Consider the following 21,803-nt stretch of genomic DNA (forward strand, 5'->3'; position numbering starts at 1 on the left):
GCAAGCAGGGAGAGGATTCACTGCAAGAAAACCTGCAGCAGCAGCAGTGCACGAAGCAGTTTTGTGGATTATAGTGAAATGGCAGAAAAACCCCACCATTTTTAAGAAAAATTATTCTGTAAACAATTATTACATGTATACCTTGAGGCAACTTCTTAAAATTGCACTCAAAATGATTGTAACTTTGAAAGTAGGCGGATTATGTATGCGTTCAAAACTAATGGAATGAATGTCCTTCAACTGCTCTTCACTGCAGCTGACCATTAATATTTGTTATCCGTTAGCTGTGTGCTTTTCAGAAACGAATCGTCAAAATGAGATAGACACTCCTCATCGTTATGAAGGGATATCAGTAGTAAACCTCAATCTTGTTATTCATTACTTAAGCACCTGCGGTGTGACATACAGCTATAGTATGTCAGTTTAATGTATACGTCATTGTTTGTGATGAATCACGTGGCCCACCGCAGGTAGGCACGTGGTGCACACAGTTATGCCACACATTCTCAAGGGAAAGCGTGTGAGTTAATCGGGGCGACGCTGGTGTCACCGAGAGGCAGTAAGGTGCGAGGTGCCGTGGAGGGGGAAGCTGTTTTGGTGCTCCAGACCTGCCAGCCATGCCCAAGGTAACCATCCACGTGAGTGTTGCGTGATGCAGTTGTGATTTAACGCGTACGGAAAACCAGCAAAACTTAAAGACATCGAACGAGACTTCGGTCACGTCACACAGCACCGCATTTGCAAACTTTCACGGGTACGTTGGGAGCGTGCAGGTTCACGTCACAACGCATCAGGCAATGTGCTGGCTCAGTGCATGCGGCCACGGGAAGGTTATGGAGGTTAGGGAGGAAAAGTCGAGCAGAAATAAAAGGTGACAGCCAGAAGCTTGAAATTAACAGATTTAACTAATGCACACATTTATTATTTGTCAATTAAAATTGTCACAATTTTTACTGACATTGTTGATCAGAAAATTAATTGTGTTATGGTTATGGATTTTCATATCTCAATCGCTATAGTCTTATTGGAAGTTTAGAACAATGTAAACTCCCATCACTGATAATTAATTCCCGGTCTGTATTCTTGCAGGTTAATTTGTTAAGCACTCCTTTAAAAGTCTGAGGCTTTTAGAATCTTTATTTATCCTGGAGAAATCCGATGAGCTGTGAAGCTTTTTTTCACAGATGTCCAACGAGCATGATCTAACACACACTGCCATATAATAACGTTTCAACATATCAAACCTGAGCAGAGATGCCCTATGACCATTCGATTATTAATCTTGCCTATAAAATCATATAATTATGGAGGGGGGCAATGGTTATCAAAATAAATCAATCACTGATCAATCGACTATGTGGGGATTCATGCACATGGCACATTAGGTGGTAAAGCACTGCACACTTAGCACCGCACCAGCGGTTACAAACCTAGATAACTATTCCTGGACACTTCCAGGCTGAGAGAGCTCCCAGGTGGCTTGTCTTTTGGCTCTTCGGTTTTGTACAAATTCTGATCAGCGTCTGAACTATCGATGCTGGTCAAAAACATGATTCCTGCACCGTAAAGGACAGACAGAGAGAGAGAGCAGATTAAGAACAGTGGGAAGAGGACAGAAACGTGGACAGATGAAGCTGGAGAGATTGGGCATTGACATTCACATGCAAGGCCAGGTTCTTGTTTTGGACCTTTCGAATAATTTGGACCAATTGAACATCTCTCCAGCAACCTCTGTCCTTTCCAGTATCAGGACCATCCTACCTAAGTAGCTGTTATAGGCCACAGGGACCAGTTTCTCATTTTTCCACCTTTCATCTCCAGTCTCATAAGGTCCGTCGTCAAAGATGCCCTGTTCATAAAATGTCGAGTTCCTTTGTGCAACATGAGCAATGCCTAAAAAATAAAACGCACAGTTAACACACACCAAAACAATAGCATAGAGCGATCTGTTTCGGAAAAGAAATTCCGTACACTTCAATTACAAACAACAATTTCTATCGATTGTAACATGAATTTGTATACACACACACACTACAGCAACAATTATGAACACAATGCATTTCTTCAGACAATTCTTTGTCCAAATCAATAATCTCGTCTGAAAGCAATCAGCAAAGCAACAATTCGTCACCAGACTGCTTCCCAGCAGGCAGAGGTACCCTGCCCTGTAGATTCACACACGCTCGATTATTCCACTTGATGAGGGCGTATGGCTCAGCTGGTGCTTACTCACTTTGCTTCCCACGTCACAGCTCCAGTGGTCTCATTCCGTTAGGTCCATGTCACCATGGGAACAGGGACTCACAGCCAGCTAGCACCGACGCGGGTGAAATAGCACTCCTGCGAGTCTTTTCACCTCCACGCTCATACATTCCGCTACTGATGTAACTGAAGGTTGGGTTATTATAAGATTATAGGCTTATTTTCTCTCAAGCCACGTCAAATAGTTGGCGGTTAGTTGTAGAAATACCCTCAGTCTTTCTTTGGCTAATTACACAGGTAGGATAACAACTCGGCCACCTCTGCTGTACCCAAACAGGAACATAAAACTTGGGTTTCCAAAAAATACATGCAATTTCACAAGATGGCTGTGTTTTCCCTTGATTTTAAACCTCTACAATCACAAGTTTGAAATGTGCACATCAGTAGCCTAGATGCGTGCTTTTTATTCACCGTTCCCTCCCGGGGCCCAGTACCTTTCCAGTTGTAGGCGCCGGGAGCCCCAAAGTAGATGTAGTGGAAGTCACGCGTGAACCCAGCATCGAGGCCCTGCTGGCAGACTCCAAACTGTTCGTGGCTATCAGGCCTGCCGGCACAAAACTGCCAGCTCCCTCCGTCCATTTCATCCTGCTCGTTCATCCTGAGGTCCTGGCTCAGCACGTAGCAGCGACCGATCATGCCCCGTGTTTCCTCGGGCAGTCCCACAAAGCGCCGCGTTTCATAGCGGTGCGCGCAAGCCTAGAGGCCGCAACACGAGACGGCGCACGGCGGCAACAACAACAACAACAAACAACGAATCGTCATTTATCAAGTGACAAGAATTTGTCAAGAGGGCACAACTTGGGATGTTCCACCAATTCTACGCTTGGGATGTTTTGGCATACAGTACATTCTTTGTTGAAGGTATATTCGTGGGTTGAAAGTGGGAGTGTCTGGAGAAAATCCAGGCATTCAATGAGATACCACTGACACTCCATAATCAGATATTAATTCGTTTAAATACACTTGCCAGGGGAATTTTTTTTTTCTCTCTGCATACATGAATTGTATTCTGATGTACACCATATAATGAACAATGTGTAAGAGTCAGCTTTAATATGATCATTCTGAGGATGTGTTCGGGCAGAACAGTGCTTACCAGCACCTTCCCTCCGGGCCCCTGACTCTTCACAGTGACACCCATCCACTGGTCTTGTTTGCTTTCAGTCGTCGGATCAGCTGGGAACCAAAAAAGCAACAAAACATCCAGAAATAAAGCGGGGTGAGCAGCGGAGCAAATTGGTCGAGCAAAGCTCCTAAAATCAGTGTCTTTGCAGGCTGGTCCATACCCTTTCTTCATTATAAATGGGCAGTTATTTTAAAAGACAGTACGTGTGTATGTATGCACAACATCTATCGTACTAAGAATGAGATAGTGATCAATTAAAACTGGCATACGAGTGCTGAAATGTGTATGTACATGCACAGTCCAGTTTGTGATACCACTCTTGAATGAGGACCTCTCCATGCTCTGCACGTCGTGGGAGCTGTTTGGCCATATTTCACCAGGCTGTTAAGTGTGGATTGGTAAAAGTAGGGAGCATAGAAATGCCGTACAACAGTTGATTTTACTACACTGCCCTCTGCTGCCCACGGCAGAGCGCAGCTGACTGACGTGGCTGGAATAATAATCTATTATTAATGGTATAATTTCAAGATAACGTGTGCACTTGCACATTAAAATCACTTGCTTTGGGCAATGAAGATGCATATAAAAAACTTATGTCATGCGTTTTTTAAATGAATTAATTATATTTTCTCGTTAAAACTATGTAAATGTTTTATTAAACATAGCAAAAAAAATAACGATTGGAAGTCAAATATGAGCACGACCCTTTCAATATCCTTTTTCCAAAGTATTTTATTCAATTCAAAAGAGCAGGTCAATGTACGTGTGAACACTTATCGGCGGATGAGCAGCAGTGTTTGTAACCCTTATCAGTGACACTCCATTGACCCCAGTGTGCTGATTAAAATTCCCTGCTGGGTCCCATGGCAAGGCCAAGAGGGCCTTTGTTTCCTGCCCCTGCCTAGGCCCCATCCCCCATGAGGAGGGCTGCAGTGCCCGAGTGTGGACGCCGACCACTGAGGCCTTTGTCCAAAACATTTGAAATGACGTACAAACAACGCTGGACATTTTACTCAGCCTTCTTCTTATTCTTTGCATGGTTGATGTTAATGTCGAGCAACAACTATGATGTTATATATTGAGGTGCATAATGAGGTGTAATAATGTTGAGGTGTAACCATTTCGGGTCTTAATTGATTGTTCACGCTTACGGTGGCTTTCAGACTGCATCCATTATTTTCGTCTCCCCCCTCCTCTTTTCCGAACATAGATGGACTCGTCCATCTGAATAACTGCCAAATCGCTCTCCGTGGTACTAACGTTTAAAAAAGCCACTTTTTTCAAATTTTCTTGCTGTGGTTTTCACACCTGATGATGATTGCTTGTGTTGCAGTCGAAACGTCGTGATCATTTTATTGTTTTATATTTTGTTTATAACATTGTTATACATTTTCTTATTCTTAGCTCTTTCAGTAAAGTCACGTTGAAGGGAAACAATAAAATAATAAAATATATATAAAACAATAAAAATTCTCACGACGTTTCGACCATAACACAAACGTGACTTTACCGAAAGAGCTAAGAATATGAATTACTGCAGTCACGAAAGCTTTAAATCAAAATTGTTATACATTGTTATAATGTATAACATTGAGGTGTATAATGTTATACATTGAGGTGGTTGAGCCAGATGATTGCATCAGGATTAGCTGGGTGTATCGCTGTGATGCCTCCTTCATGTTTGTCAACCGGGCATTGAGTCGTTAAATGTTCCATGGTTCCGTTCTGGGTGACCACAGACACACACCGGAGAGTTTTTGTTATTTTACCTTTGCACCGCAAGTATCCACACCTTCAGTGGTTCGTACGGATGCGGTTTCGGGTTGTGCCCATAGGCTTCATGGAATATCTAAGCCAGGGATCTTCTGTGTTGGGTCTTTACTCAGTTATAGCCCAGCACCAAATATTCAAACTCATGAAAATCAATGTAGATTTTTTTTTAGGTACGTGATATCTAGAGGTAAGCATTGATTTTTTTTTAGAACAAAAACCAGAATTCAATTGTTTTCAATTCAATGATAATTACAATCTTTTATCAACCCACGGTTGGTTGATGACCTCCCCATGCTGCGTCATTCATGGGGTGTTGTTCGACCATACTTGACCATGCTGGTCAGTGAGGGTTGGTGAAGGGCCGGGCCCAGGACCGGTTAGCCATGACAAGGAATCAAACTCAGGTCACTGATTTCATAGCACAGTGCACTGACTACTACTCCAACCCTCCCCCCATGTACAATGATACAGATCAAGGGCAGTTTGTGACATTCTGAATTCCTGGCATGACACATCTAAAAGGCATTCGCGTGAAAGGAAAGGAGATAATACTATAATGTAACGTCCCTGTTTCCATAACACAGAAGACGTAATATTCACTCGGAGATACCAGACTCAGCTTATGTATGACAGAAAATGCTAGCACAAGTAATACATGGGAACTGTACAATATCCAAAAATGCATTTAATAAATAAAGCCTATGCCAAGACTGTACAATGTATTAGATAAATACAATGGAGAATTACATCATATTTTGTATTTCTGTGCCATTATAACTTTTCTTGACTGCATTTAAGGATGATGAATTTATAAATACCTTAAAAACATTGTAATAAACAGGCTTATGATGTTTATAAATAATCATTATCAGCCAAGAGCACTACAAAGCAGATAGAAAGCTAAGGACACTGAAGGAGCTACAGCAAACACCAGCAGCCGCAAGGACATGTGCTCCTGGGCTTGGTTTTGCCGTGCAGTGACCCAAGTAATTGGGTCACATGGGATTATTCAGGCTGGTCACCTGACAGCACCCAGCCACTGATTTTAAAGATACAAACTGGCCAGACTGGTTAACATTTGGAGATTGGATAATCCAGAATGAGTGCAAGCAACATTTTTTTTGTTCTACTTATCATACATACATTGGAATAAAAAAAATCACAAAGACATGTTAACATGAATGTTAGATTATTTTGCAGTCATCATCATCATCACGATAGTCAATCCATTACCGGATAAACTCTGCCCCACAGTGTCAGCATTCCACACAGTCCTGCAATGCAACCACAAACCTCACTCCTGCACACAAGCTGATCTGATCACAGTTGTCACCCTCTTGGGTGAGTCCTATCCATAGGCTGTCATTCCATTATGAGCCTCATCCATCGGCTATAGTCCCTTCTCGTAATGTGCTCTGCCCAAATGTTACAAAGGTTCCTTAACAATACGGTGTTTCTCATTGCCAATTGTTCCCCAATGCATGAGCCCCTCCTTCTATACCTCAGTGTAGTTTGTGAGCACCAATCCACCGATTCATACTTCTTTGTGCAACTTTAAGCCTTTGTTCTATTTTGGGACTGGGATGAAAACGATGGAATAAAGGAAGGAGCGAGATCGGGTGGGAAAAAAAACTGAATCCGATGAACGATAGCGACGCGCCGATGTGCCCTGTAGGAGGACGTTTTTCAACCGGTTGTGTAAAACGGGACGTCATTTCCCTACCGTCATTGTCGAAGATCACCCTCTGGCAGTCGTCGGTGTTGGCGGTGAAGGGACACTGGTAGACCCCGCCGGTACGGTTGGCGTGCTGATTGGGAAGGGCCTTTGCTCTCGGAGCTCCCACCAGTAACCTGGGTACGAAAACAAAAAAAACAAAAACGTTTTTTATAAGTGAGGGACAGGTAGGAATCATTAATATTAACGCAGTAGGTATGACAATCCGTAGCGATACGTTAGAGCAAACGCGTTTTTGTGTGCCTTTAAAATAACACCTTTCTATTGGAAGGCCACGATGTTGGTTACAGTACTTATTAATGTAAATTAAGGCATAAAGATTACCTCGTCATTCCAGAAATGCTTGTTGAAACAGTCTAGTATCTTAATCTTCGTCGCAGACGACTAGGGATGTTGATTAACAATCAGGTAATGTTAACGATGATGCAGGCCTATCATTGCAGAAGCGATTCTGTATTTAATTTATTTCTCAGTAAATGATGACATCCACTCATGGTACGGGTACTGAGTTATTTGAATGCCGTTTGCATTCAAGAAGGATTTGCTGGGTCACCAGTCATATCCCGGCTCGCTAACCATGCACAAGGTTCCATCAACGCAACATTTCAATATTTTTAAGCTGGTACGAATTGTCATTTACACATCATACCACAGTGTAATTAGAATCAATGAAACATTACTGGTAGCATTGTTTTGCCAATAAAACCTCCACCAAATGTATGTTTATTACATCACTATCCTGTAATCGCTCAGTTAGAGGGATACATGTTCAATGGGTAGGAAACACAAGAATTAAAAAAAAAACAAATTCTGGCACACAAATATAAATGCATGAATTGGCGTTAACTAAACAAGCACAATTACTCTTTTCACATCTTCCAATACAGTACCCACATGCAAGCATCAGTCCACCCACAGATCAGCCACGCAATTACATTTACAAGGCGAGCATGTAGTCAGTATTGAGCAACACTGTACTGTATTGACAAGGACATTTATTTATTGAGGTAGCAGTGAATCAAATTACCCCAGAGCGCTGGACCAGGTCTGTGAGGATCAGACATCAACAAAGGTGAATCGTTCTCTTGTCCAGCGCAATTTCTGGCATGCTGAAACCACTGCTAATTGTAACACTGATTGATCTATAGCTAAGTTTGTCGATGTTAATATTACTGTTAGGCTTAACGCATACTCCTGGTACCTTGCTGTAGAGGTAGCATGATCATTTTCCTAGGTACCGTTGTTCCATGCTAAGAAGCTGCAGGTTCTATCAAATAATAATAATGCTGCAGTCATTGGAGAATCACACTCTAAATTAAAAAAATTGGTTCATGCTGGAAATACTATGCGATGCACTGACATGTATTTTACTGGACAGTGGCTTACAATGTAAGCCAGACAGCCATGATTAAATTGAAACGCAATGTTTCACTGTTGCAAAATATGGCCGTCATTGATATTTCGATGGTTTTTCATAAGGGTAATTTCCACAATGTATCTATTCAAGCAATTTAAATATATATTTATATAGAACGTTGCAATTTTTGAGCCACAACTTGTTTCTAGAACAAACGGACTTCAGTCGGTGAGCAACAGTGAAAGGGCAAAAACGTAAAACGTTTCAGGAATATAAAAAATAATAGTTTTGACGTACATCTGAAAACAGCGCAATGAAAAGGTCAACATCCCAGTGCAGCAAAGGGCACGTGCAGCACAAAGGGCCGGCCCTTGCTGTGGCTGCACAAAGTGAGTGAGAATGCCCAGCCTTTTTGAGGCAGTCCGTAACTTTGAATGCAGCATTGGTTGTCTGCCACCGTCCGTCTTGTGAAGCCCGCACACCTCGCGGGACATATGGTCCTCCACAATCCACTTCTGTTGGCTTCCTTTGTATATGGTGGTATCATTGACCACTACATATTCTACAGCTACGGTTATATTAATAGCCATGGATCTGTATGACACTTTACGTTATTGTATGATTTTAAATAGTAATTTTAAACTATCTTGTTTTTCTCTGCAATTATCTTTGCCATCTCTTTGGCTACGATGAACTGCAACATACATCGCACCAGCCTTTGATCAATTCCTGTGCAGAATTTGCTGAGGACAAAGACGTCTTTGACAATCTGAAATATGTCTGTTCTAATTAAGTCAATTTAATTTCTCGATTCGCGATGTCAGCTCGTCAATGTCCAATGTCATGAATAAAACGAGATTAAATAAAGCAAGCAAGAGCAATCCTTTTGTAATATTGATCTTAATAATGGTGAGAAGTAATGTAACCAATACAAAAGAACGTTTTCAATGAGTGGCATACGAATCAGAATAGAAAATCGAACAAAAGCTGAAATGTGTGCAGAGCGCACCATGCTTGGAATTATATTGAGATGCAGAGAGATCACATGTGGATCAGTGAACAAATATAAGTAAAACATTTTACTGATACCAAAGAATAACAAAATGGAACAAAACCAAAAAAAAATATTCAAAGACATATGGAGAGGTTCACACTTGGAATTACACTGAGAGACAGCAAGCAAAACACACCGGTCAAAAGCACAAACGCAAATTACAGACATCGTTGACGTGAAGTAGATGGGCTTGAGCAGGCCACATTGTAAGAAGGGACGATGGGCAATGGTCGAGATTAACGATGCAGTAGCAGCCAAAGTAGAGAACACTTCTGAGGGGATGATCACTGAGGAGATGAAGTAATGAGATCAGCTCGATGGCGTGTTGCATCGCCCGACTGTTTAAATATGATGAAAAGTTGAAGAGGCCTTCATCCAGCAGTCGGTAGATCGTGGATGATGATGAATGTTAAATTATAATTAAACTAAATCCAGCTTATAGGAATAGGTTTTACCCTTTTAACTGGCACAAAAACTGACACCTTTATTCAAGGCATCATGTTTGCAATGACCACAACACAAGCAGTCAAAATGCAAACAAAAAAGACAACTCTGATAATATGTAAATCCAGCTTGTTTGAATATTAGACATGGCCAGTGTTGAGTTGTTGAATTACATCTTTGATTGAAAACCCTCTTCAAGACGGGATCACATTGTTTTAATGAGAAAGCCTACACTATAAAGCACCATAAATCTTGGGAAACACAAGAGCATAGTGATTTCAAGGCTAGACCATTAACAGGACGGTCTAGCAGTTAGAGACCATTGGTATAGACAAAGATTCTCAGTTTAGTGGCTGAGAATGTGAAAGGACTGCATTCATCCTTCCCAGTATATTTATAGCTTCAACAAAGCATTCCCCTTTAAAATATTCCAAACAACACTCCTCGTGTATAGCAAGCTCAGCATCAATATCCATTCATTTAAAACCCACCACTTGTTACTTTAAAAAAAACTAAGTTTGAAGCGTTTTATGAGTAAATATGGTCGTGTGTTCATTTCTGCCTGGCTACTATGCAGCATCTCTCAAGAATATTAGGCAAATGAAACTAATCAGGTATAATGCATGCATTGTATGTTTAAAAGGACAATACCTGTACATTCCTTGGTCGTCCATCATGTGGCAAATGCATTTTGATAATTATCATACAGCACTAATGCAACAAACATCTGTTAAGAGTTATGCCATTCTCCCCATTATATTTACAGGGCTTTGGTATGCCATGCGTCTAAAATTATAAATTTTGTATACAATTAAATTGTGCTCCATTTATTTTAATCACGTTGCAACACACACACACTGAGCTGTGTTTACATTTAACATGGGGAAGAAAAAAAACGCCAAGAGACGGCAAGCTCAACAAAATTGACTCAGAAACAGATTTTTCGGGCAGGAATAACGTTTTTAGATCACCAAGTGCGCCCGATCTGCCACGTGACCCAGCCCACATTAGCTGTGACATCAGGACGCGGCCGTGGGGTCAGCATAAAGGTCATCTCGCTGGAAACGGCCTTTCATGCTCCTGTGTTAGTGCGCTTTTGTAACGATTTCGCAGGCCCACATTGCTCAAAACTTCACTGGAAACATAGCTTCCCCCCCCCCCCCCCAGCGGAAACATATTGAGTTCTCTCGGAGGGAAAGTATGATTACTTCATTGGCTCTTTTGATTATTTTCTGACTTTCACAGGCAAAATGTTGTTTGATGGTTTAAATAAATCCAGGTAAAAACATAGTTAATCAATCATCTTTTCAGCGTTGTTAACGCTGCCAAGATGATATTGGCTTTCATCAGCCATGAGCTCATGGCTTCACTGAATTTCGTAGAAAATACAGATTTCAAATGTTCTTGTCTTTTAAGGCTATATAGTATGAAGTTAACTCGAACCTCAAGGCCAGCCACATGCTAGCACTGATGATGTATGCCAAAGATAGGAATTAATTACGTTTATACAGTCAGTAACCGTAACTGATACCAAATATTAACTCCTAGCTATGGGGGAAGTGGAAGGCTGGTGGTCATGTTAGTGCCAATAAGTATTTGATTCGTAACGATAATGTGCAGAATAAAACACAATAAAATTATATAAAAACTGAATGCACAGACACATATAAAAATACATTTGGCAAGAACTTTCCATCTGTGGATTCTTCAGATATGTGTGCCTCACCTTTAGTAAAATGTTGAAACGATTGGACTGACATGTAAAAGGGCGAGCACGGAATTCCTCAGTTCTGTGCTACTTCAAACAATGAACAACACGAGGCCTCTGTGCAACATCCTTCCATGAGCCCCCACTCTCGTCTTCAAAGTGTTATGCAATTTTTACAACCGTTTTGAGCATTCCATAACACTCGTGAATTTCGTAAAATGCAGCAGTCTGGCTCAAAACACGGTAAATAAGAACAATCGTATGTGTTATATAAATAATGAACAAAACTGCATTCAAACAAACGGACACCGATCGAGGATTTTAAAAAACATCTCAAACGTGGATTTAATTTCATTGGAAGGTCGTAACGCCTGTGGTTATTAATCAAAACAAAGGTGTTGCTCTTATACATCACAATCATTTGTCTTGTTTCGCATTGTGATAGCCCCAATCTCAAAAAGTTTGATTGCAAGTTTACACCAAATGCATCACCTTCTCAATAAAGGACTGTATAGTTAATTATTGGCAGTGCTCTTTGTGGTTTTAATATGCAAAGAAAACATTGCCGCTACTAGAAGTGGTAAATTACCCTGAAGTGTGTATTTATTAACAAAATAGTACGTGATTATATTCTTTGGGACTTTCGGTAAAGTCACGTAGATAGGTTCACAGAAAATAACAAAAAACAAAACCTATCTACATGACTTTACCGAAAGACCCAAAGAATATGAATTCCTGCAGTCACGAAAGCTTTAAGTCAAGTACATGATTACTTATTATACACGAGAAAATTCGGAAAATTATTGATTAACTTTGTCCCTTCACGAAATCATATTTACTGATAGCTACCAACGACGGTGCAGGTAATTAGAGTTTTACTTAAGATACACGTGCTGCATATCACGATGTTTTTAATCGCAAGAGACTAACAGTTGCATGCGCAGGACCGACCCTGGGACACCTCCTGTTCACAGGGCGTACTGCCCTGCTCCTATATTTACCTAACCTTGCAGGGCCCTGGTGGCTGGCAAGTACCTACCACAAGATCCTGTGAATACGATATGACCCTGATACTCACGTGCGATAATTTTTTTCTCACAAATTTTGTCACTTCATCAAATATACCGGTGCCCTTACACAACTGCATGTAAGAAATACAGGGACTCCTCTACTTACGAGCATTCGACGTACGAACTTTCAGAGATACGAACAAACCTGTCCGTATGTCCAGTTGCCTGTTCGGAAGTTCAACCGCCACGCAATAGATGGCGGTGGTGGAACCTACATCTGCAGAACATCAAGAATCAGTGGCATCTACATCTACAGGAGATTATACAACTTTTAAAGCCATTCCCCGTGTTTAGTGTACACGCCGTACAACATGTTTATAATCGACAGGAGTAAAGTTGGACTTACGAACAAATCGACTTACGAACAGACCTCTGGAACCTAACTCGTTCGTAAGTAGAAGAGTCCCTGTACAGTGAAATAATAATTACTAGTATGTGTTCCCTGAGGGTGTAAGGGCAATTAACATGCATTGAAGAGTGTTGTTGGAATATGGAGATAGTTGTTCAAATTGTGGCAAGATTTACAAAAAGATGGAATGGTTGCATTTATGTATGTAGTGGAGTATGAAGGTGTGTTGTGGAAACTGCGCAATTGCATGATCACACGGACAGTGTGGGTTATCAGGGGTCAGCCTGTGGAGAAGGCGAAAACAGCGTGGGTCGTGTTAGGACAGCCAGGTGCAAAGGCTGGGATGATGAGGTAAAGGTTGGGCCAATTAAGCCAGAGGATCAGCAACGGCGGTGATTGGCTGTGGCTGTTGTCAAGGACGAGGAGGCGTCGAGAAGTCTGGAGAAAGGCAGGTGTTTTAGGACTAGAAGCGTGCGGAGGCATGCGGGCCAATTAATTAGCGATAATGAGAATGGGGATAAATTGGGGGAGACACACAGAGAGCGGAGAGTTGGAGTTGGGAGCTGGACGAGGAAGACGTGGAGTTGGAAACAGAGTAGAAACAGAGTTTGGAAAAAGAGTTTGGAAACAGAGTTTGGAAACAGAGTTTGGAAACAGAGTGGGAACCGGAGTTGGAACAGAGTGTGAAGCAAGACGAAGTAGTTAGCAGTGGAGTGAGCGTAGCGATAGCGGAGCTGAAGCAAGACGAAGTAGTTAGCAGTGGAGAGAGCATAGCGATAGCGGAGCTGAAGACGCTGTGTGCGGAGTTGCTGAACGGGGAGTCGCTGAGTGCGAAACAAGTGATGTGATAGTGGGGAGACAAAGGTGGTGAGCGAGACGAGCGGAGCACGGTGAGCGAGCCGTGGTGACCAGGATACTGTGGAGTGTGGAGGACATGTTGAATGTTGTAAATAAAGCGGTGTTCGAAGAAAGACAGAAGTTGTCCGCGTAAAGTCGAACACTACATATAGATAAAAAAAATCATATTCTTCACATATGTATCTGGCCAATCAGGTACAGCAAATGTGAATGCTGTTTGCTTTATGATCGTCCAGTAACATTTTTGGCATACAACTCGGCACACGCTTATTTGGAAATTCCACTGTTTCGTTGATGACTGACTAAACTGTTTCCACACTTATCACAACGACCGCTGATATGAAATGGATTCCTACCTGTGGTCCAAAATCGACTTCTCGATGTGATAAATTTTGCAGGAGTTTAAGCATCAACTGATTACCATTTACGGCATCATTACCACACATGGTCACATTCTGATTGCAGCCATTCCATACATTTGCAATATTGCCACAGTTCATAGCCATTACCATATTTCATCTCGATACACTTCACTTGCCTCTACATCCTAAAAGGAAAAAACATAACAGCTCGCAGCTCTTCCAATGTGCAGTTGTGCCACCATCTTTGATCACATGATTCATCTAACAGCAAAATTGGTAGAACTTATATGCCATTTATAACATATTTCTTAACAAAATTGTACTGACCTAGGTTAGGGGATTTTGATAACGCTGAAGTGTTGTGTAAAACTAATTATTACTGGCAAAGACTAATTAGAGAATCCATTGGAATTGAGAGAAATAGAAATAACTTTAATCGCTCTGACAGCTACAGGCTTAGTGCGGCTTGGAAGCGTATTATTAAATAATACATATTACAATTCCTTATAGGGGAAACACATACTAATTAACGGATTACTAACGTAGCATATAATCACAATAACACACATTACAACTAATTACTAATCTACAACTCATTACTAATCATAACCATTGACTGATTACCAATCGATTATATAATTACAATACCCCCCCTCCGCCTCAAATCACTGCACCTGAATGAGTTAAATGATGACGTCACCCTGCTGCTCTATTTAAGACCGGGAGCAAGTGAGGGCTTTACCATTCTGGTGAATTGCCCGATGATGCTGGATGTAATTACCAGCGAAACGTCGTACTTAAACTGTAAATGTTGTGGATTCACTCTTCAACACACCTGTGGGCTAAAGTAGTGAACTATTTGTCTTTTGTCAACGTGACACTTTTTTTCTGATTGGCCGTGTCGGGTGGTGGAGGGTTACGACACATTTATAAATAACGCAATCTAACCCAAAAACCTTTATTATGAATATTAAACGTCTCTTTGCACATTCAAACCCCCTTGTTATTTACAAATTCCTTTTTGAAAAAGACGATGACGTTTATGTAAAATGTTCAAATATATAATGTAATAGTCACCGCACACAACCTTTTAAAAGAAGTAAAGTCAACAGTTAAACCTTTGCACACTCAACCCACAACCCACCTGGCCCTAAGAGCCTGGACTGCTTATATGCACAATGGGGAGACTGAGTGCAAATTGTAAAAAGCCCACCAATGATTTCGGGATTCAAAGTAGAAGAATTGCCTGTAAGCATACATGGTACAGAAAACATTTCTATGGGACTCAAGGCACAGCCAATGTAAAGTTACTTGGTATATGCAGCCCCATTGGCGGGATGAATGTGTTACGCTTGCTCTCCTTCTTTCCAAATAAGAAGCTATTCTCAGTGTGTTGGAATACCGCTGCACTGTCCAAATATAGCACTCCTTCACTAACTTAGAGCATATGCATAACTCTGGCATAGCATCGCATGCACATTACTAGCCAGCAGTGCATAAACCACCAAAATTCCATATTCCATATTGGTGGTTTATTCCATTTCGATATGAGGGCCTTGCCATGCCTTGTGGGTCTCGGAGGTTATTTGACTATGTTTCACGACGATGCTGGTCAGTGCAGGGTTGGTGAAAGCATAGACGTTCAGTGCAATGGATTTTGCTGCCACTGCCCTTGTCTGCCCAAAGCGTGGCCCCACAGCCCATAACACCGGCAATGGACGGTGGTCACCATTCCAAGCAGTGTCCAGGCTCAGCCCTGCTTAGTTTCCAATATCTGATGGGCATATTCCAGGTGATTTGGTCGTAGACGATTACTCATACAACGTGCATTAACAAAAAATTATCACTTAAACATAAATGACACATCACAGTGAATGTGTTGCACTACATAATTTAACTACCGTAAATATATTGATGCAATCAAACACATTAAGCTACAAAGAAGACATTAAATATTTACATGACATATTCATATACAGGATTCATTATTATTTACCACACGTACAAAATGGTAGCTTTTAAGTAAAATTAAATGTTCCACCCTTGCTGCCAGAGTACTGATTAATTAATGTTGGTACACATCCCAAACCTGTGAACTGTAAGTCTTTAACCAATAAGTTATTTCTTGCTCAAATGAAACATGCGTTTATATTTGCCTACTGTAAATGTCCACATGATAAGCCACTTCCTTGAGCTATTATTTGTGGCCGGTTCACTTCTGAAAAAGAGCTAAAAATTTAATCAGTGGGCCTTTTCTGCTAAATAAAAAAATGTTTCTAGTTTAGTTTATCTAGGCAGTGCTCGCCTCCTGTTTACATCCCTGAACCAGTGATGGAAATATCCACATTCCTATAGTAGAGGCAAGTGATTCCATAGGGCGACCACTGTTGACTTTCCATTAAGGGGTACTTATTGTATTGACCCCAGGAGAATGATGGACTGAGTCAACACCCAACCGGGATTTGAACTCGCATCCTTCCGATTGCAAGCTGCTCACTCTACTGCTGAACCATCTGCTCAGATCTTTAAGAGATTCTTTAACCATGATCAGACAAGTACTATTGTCAAGATGTGGAATTGGTATAGCACCTTATGTTTCATTAAAAAAAACATGTATCTCTATCAATGGAACTAGCATAAATAAAATGGCAATCTCTGTTGTGCCCAATATCTAACAAAAAAACTTCCACATATACTTTCAATTGTAAAAAAAAGTCAGTGGCTGTTAAGGATATCAACGTACAAAATGAATAAGCAAAACATGTAATCGTGACACTTTTATCCTGCAACAGAATTTTCAAGCAAGTGTCTTTTTGCTGACAGCTCACTTTTTAAAATACTGATGTGCACTGCCGTCTCCTCCTCTGTTCGATCACACTGCTGATGTTTTTTTTTCCCGACCTTGTGCAGAAAATGATTGAGTCATTTCATTTGCGGCTAAGTGGCTCTGTCAATACCAGTCAAGACTTCAACGAGCCCAATCCACAACCTGGACAAGTGAAGCGTGGCAAATGCTTCAAACGACGACGTAGTTTTCCGAGTGCATTTTTATGAGCCTGTATTTATAAACTTGTTTTCACAGCTATATTTTGCAAATGCACTCAGCCAACGGTTGTCCCTACCTTTTACGAAGGAATAGCCATAACAGGCAACACAACTGACCCGACAGCTGGTTAAACTTAAGCACTTTCACCTGCTCTTGTCTGTCAGGATTCTCAGATAAAATGTGAAAAATGACGACACTTCAATTCAGTTTTCCTGTACCCCAAAAACTGTATGCCATTTAACTTGGTCACGACTACCGCGGAAGCACAGTTCATATATGTGAAGAGGTGAGGGGTTTTTTTTGGTCTGAGCCAAGATTACTGCACTGTACACAGCACACGGAAACTTGTAAAGCTTTCCAGTGACTTAGCTCTCCTTGCACGCCACTCCCAGTCAGGTGCCGCCCGGCAACAGATACTGCCCATTGCCATTAGAGAAAGGAAAAGGAAGCCCCCAATGCCCAAATATCTGCGGATCCAGAATTGGAATGCCTCAGCCACCTCAATAGCCACCCCGCAACCTGACGGACGTCATCCCCGAACCCCGAGGGACTTCCGACGACGAAGACTGGAAACCACGCCATGTATACATATACATATGACGGGCATTGCAGGGGGGGGGGGGGCCCTAAGGAAGTAAAACAATATATCCATATAGTGTATATATTAAATAACGTGATGGCCAACAGCAGGTAGGAGGAGTGCCTTTGAAGAATGTTGTTTTATGGTGATAAGTAACATTCCAATGCGCTTCAAGAAGAACGTTTTTAATCTGTGTGGCATGTGGATTTGAAACATCGACCCACCAACCCCCCCCAAAAAAACCCGATGAAACAATAGTTGAGAATAAAGTCACGTAGGTCAAATATTTTAAAATATTTTACCTACGTGACTTTACCGAATAAAACCAAAGAGTATGAATCCTTGCAGTCACGAAAGCTTCAAATCTAGAATAGTTGAGAAGTATGCGAAAGAGGCATTCGGAATGCATGCATGATTGGAATTAACGTGACTTTACCGAAAGAATCAAGAATATGCAGACAACATATTTACTGTGATGGAAAGTAAGTGGGGCTTGGGGCAGGACACATTTCTGGAAGGAATGGATGGACAACGGATGAGACTGGTGACGGAATGGGTAGCTGAAGTACGTTACAAGGTCAAGATGATGTCCGCCGCGGAGATGGAGTGACGAAATGCATTGTGGCGTCGTGGGAACACGAGATGGGCAACATGGGGAGGCCTTCACCCAGCAGTGGATTGAACATGGCTCGTGATCACGATCTCATGGGAATGCAGCAGCGTGTACCGTTGCGTGACAGCATGCATGTGCAGTTTATTGCGGATTAGTCAGTAAAGTTACATAAACACTTCTGAGCAGCCAGTATACACTGACACGTGCTTTAAACCACTGCGTACACTGTGCAATGCTGCTGCACTTGTTCGGGATGAGCAGCTCCGCTAAACGTGAACAGTCCAGAAGTGAGTCAGTGATGAATGATTGTTTGCCATTGCAAGACACTTCCATTCCATTTCAAAGTCTGAAGCTCATGAGAAGACAAAATTGCTCTCAGTGTTTCGAATGCAAACAGTGAACGTCTCAAGTCCGGACAGCAGACGCAAACTTTCAGTGTAGGAATGTGGATGAAAGCAGGAACTGTTGGAGTTTGATTGAGGATGAAGATTATGCAGCGGTCACTGAGGGACACTTTACCTGCAATAGTGAATGGATAGGAACAAACAGGGGGGGAACAGGGGATGGATTGTGAGGATGAAGGCATCCAGAACTGGAGAATTGGCTACGTACGATTATCACGGTTGGCTACGTACGGCGCCAAAGAAGTTCAACGTACATACACGCAACAGAACAGTGGAAGACTGAACTGGGATGAAGAAAACAAAACGAGCGTGACAAGAGGGATGACGATTACGAGATACTTTTGCGGAGCTGCTCAACATAGCGTTGGAGAGTGAACGGTGTGAGTCACGCTACAGCCCCCCCTAACACTCTGCCAGGCAAAGACCAATAACCCCTACAGTTCTAGATTTAAAGCTTTCGTGACTGCTAGGATCCATACTCTTTGGTTCTATTGGGTAAAGTCACGTAGGTAAAAAAATAACCCCTACAGCACGCCGCCCCGAGACGCACATTTTTCCATAAGAGCGCACCGTGGCGAACTGGACACACCCATGCCCCCAACATCAGAGTAAGGCATCAGCCTGTAGCAACACACGGCTATGTAAGCCTATGTTTGAATTAAATGCTATAACACACGGTGATACTACGATGGCATTGTATGACCACACACACACATACACACGCAATGGCTCGCACGCATTCAGCTATAGCCTAGACTCCCAAGAACGCAGGTGTAATGCCACGTCAATCGATAGCATGCTGGTAGCGCTGGTATGTTGAGAACAAATATCGCGCACTGTCAGTCTGTATAGCGGGCGAAGTGCTGCGACAGTCCATAGCACACACAGGGTTGTGTGTGCTATGTCAGCACGCTTTTCACGGGAATTCTGACAGTCGTTGCAAGCGGACGCAATGCCGTGGGTCTGTCATCACAACACAGAAAGGTGTAAAAAGCGCTCACAGCCTTTGTACATGATGCACACACCATCAACATTTATTTCTGAAGTGCACTGTGAGTTTTGAGTAAATGTGACCGACCGACGGACGGCAGCGGTGCGAGAGACAAGAGGGCAAACGTGGACCGGGTGTAGTAAGAGTCACCAATGCTCAATGCTGCAAAGTGTGCCTCTGGAACTATATATGCGGAACATATTTGAATTGTCGGTCTAAAGAAGGCATCTGCAGAGTCAGGCTGTGATGCCACGCAGGGGAAATACCATATAAGTACATAACCCACACAAGTGTTAGCAGTCTACAATCGTATGTCTTGCAGGTGTGCGTCTGTGTCTGCTATCTCCTCCTCATCATCAGCCACGATCAATCCACTGCTGGATAAAGGACTCCCAAAGCCACCGCTATCTGTCCCACGGACATGCGATGTTATCTCCTCGATGTGTGTTGATATCTCCCATGTGCGTCTGTACAACAGTCTAAATCTCATCTCCCAGGTGTGTCTCTATCCCCCGAGTGCGTCTCTATCTCGCAGGTCCGCCGCTATCTGCCCCACTCAGTGTCCGCACTCAATGCAGGCATGTGGCTGCTGTCCCCGTGCGTGCGTTGCGTGCGCTACACTGCGTGTGTCCCGTGCTCTGTGTGTGGATGCTGTTCTTGCCAGGTGTGTGTGTGTGTGCCTGCTGTCCCTGTGTGTGTCTCTCTCTCTGTACGTGCTACCCGGTGCAGGTGTGCAGTGCGCAGTGCGTGTCCGCCACTCACACGCTCCGATCGATGGGTTGCAGCTGCCGGTGCAACGCAACGGAGAAGCCGAAGAGGCTGCCCGAGTCGCCCTCCTTCACCACGGCCAGGCGCGTGTCCACGTTGAAGGTGCCGGCCAGCGGCAGCAGCAGCAGCAGCGCGGACAGCAACGGGAGGGCGGCCATGGAGCAGACACCAGGAGGACGAGGATGATGATAAGGATGATGAGGAGGAGGAGGGAGGAGGATGACGAAGAGGCTAGTGAGCCGGGAGCAGCTGTCCCGCGGGCTGTCCGGCCGTGTGTCTCCGCCCGTGGCGCTGTGACCGTGCTCGGGGTGGGGGGGGGTGGACGCTGTTCTCGCCCCGCCTCCACCGGGGCTCCCGTCCACGGCGTCACCACCGCAACCACACAGCCACCCTCAGTCACTCCTCCCCGTGTCACCATGGAGGGCGTCGTATCTTCACCACCACCGCCCCCGCATAAACATCAACCACCCATCGTCGTCATCTGTCGCACTCACTCAATGCCCCTCGCAGTGTCTGCTTGCCCGTGCCCAGCTGCTTGCCTCTCACGTCGTAGCGCGGTGGTTCTGAGCTCACTCCGTGGGCACGAGTCGACTGCAGACTCTGGGCAGAGTTGGACGGTGAAGAAGGGAAGGAAGGGGGGGGGGAGGAAGGTCGACGGGGTGCCTAAGGGATTAGCGCACTGAGCCAGCACCGCCTCGGTTTTACCCGAGTTCGAATCCGTGATGGAACTGGGATGTCGATTGGAGCTCGGTGATTGATGGCCGGGAGGTCGCGACCGACTTCTTCCGCGAGCCCTTCTCTAACGAGGGTTGATGTCCTTGTGTCTCTGCGAGAGATCGGAACGGACCCCTTTCGTGGCACGATTGCCATTGGTATAATAAGTTGGAGAGGGATGGAGAAGAAAGTCAACGAATCGCTAGAGGGGCGAGGGTTAAAAGATACAGTAGCGTATTGAGTTTTTGTTGTGTGTGTGAACGTGCACCCACGTGCGAACACACACACACTGCCATGGCGAATGTAACCACGCACATTTTAGTAATGCTCAGATGGCCGGGCTCGGAGGGAAAGCGTGAAGGGCGCGTTGCAGTGGATGTGCACGTGGAGGCGAGGACATGGGGATGAGGACGCTGAGCGCATGGGTGGGTCTCTACGAGCGCATATACATTCCTTATGTGGGGGGTTTATTTATCCATACTTCACGCGGGCGAGTGCGGGTTCTAGGGGACGGACAGCTGCTGCGCGAACCCTCTGCTGCCCGCAACGTAGCAAACCTATAACAGCTGTTATGCATATGGCTCTAGTG

The 21,803-nt window shown here is 43.4% G+C and overlaps 1 protein-coding gene across 5 annotated transcripts in view; it reads right to left on the reverse strand.

The window, feature by feature from the left end:
• LOC116938524 (integrin alpha-6-like) overlaps window positions 1-21,089 on the reverse strand; it is a 38,030-nt gene extending 16,941 nt beyond the window's left edge. For 3 of the 5 annotated variants that reach the window (XM_032945689.2, XM_032945693.2, XM_076059807.1), the window contains exons 1-5: window positions 20,495-21,086; window positions 6,885-7,012; window positions 3,359-3,438; window positions 2,697-2,958; window positions 1,762-1,893 (exon numbers count right to left, since the gene is read on the reverse strand). In XM_032945689.2, coding sequence (XP_032801580.2) covers window positions 1,762-1,893; window positions 2,697-2,958; window positions 3,359-3,438; window positions 6,885-7,012; window positions 20,495-20,658 — 766 coding nt within the window. In that variant the 5' untranslated portion in view covers window positions 20,659-21,086. Of the gene's footprint in view, window positions 1-1,430; window positions 1,557-1,761; window positions 1,894-2,696; window positions 2,959-3,358; window positions 3,439-6,884; window positions 7,013-20,494 lie in introns of all 5 variants that reach the window. The other 2 variants (XM_032945691.2, XM_076059817.1) reach the window with 1 other exon arrangement.
• Between the last annotated feature and the right edge of the window lie 714 nt (window positions 21,090-21,803).

The sequence above is a fragment of the Petromyzon marinus genome, chromosome 4, assembly GCF_048934315.1.
Source record: "Petromyzon marinus isolate PM22_M1 ecotype Great Lakes invasive population chromosome 4, UKy_Petmar_22M1.pri1.0, whole genome shotgun sequence".
NCBI classification, from domain to species: Eukaryota; Metazoa; Chordata; class Hyperoartia; order Petromyzontiformes; family Petromyzontidae; genus Petromyzon; species Petromyzon marinus.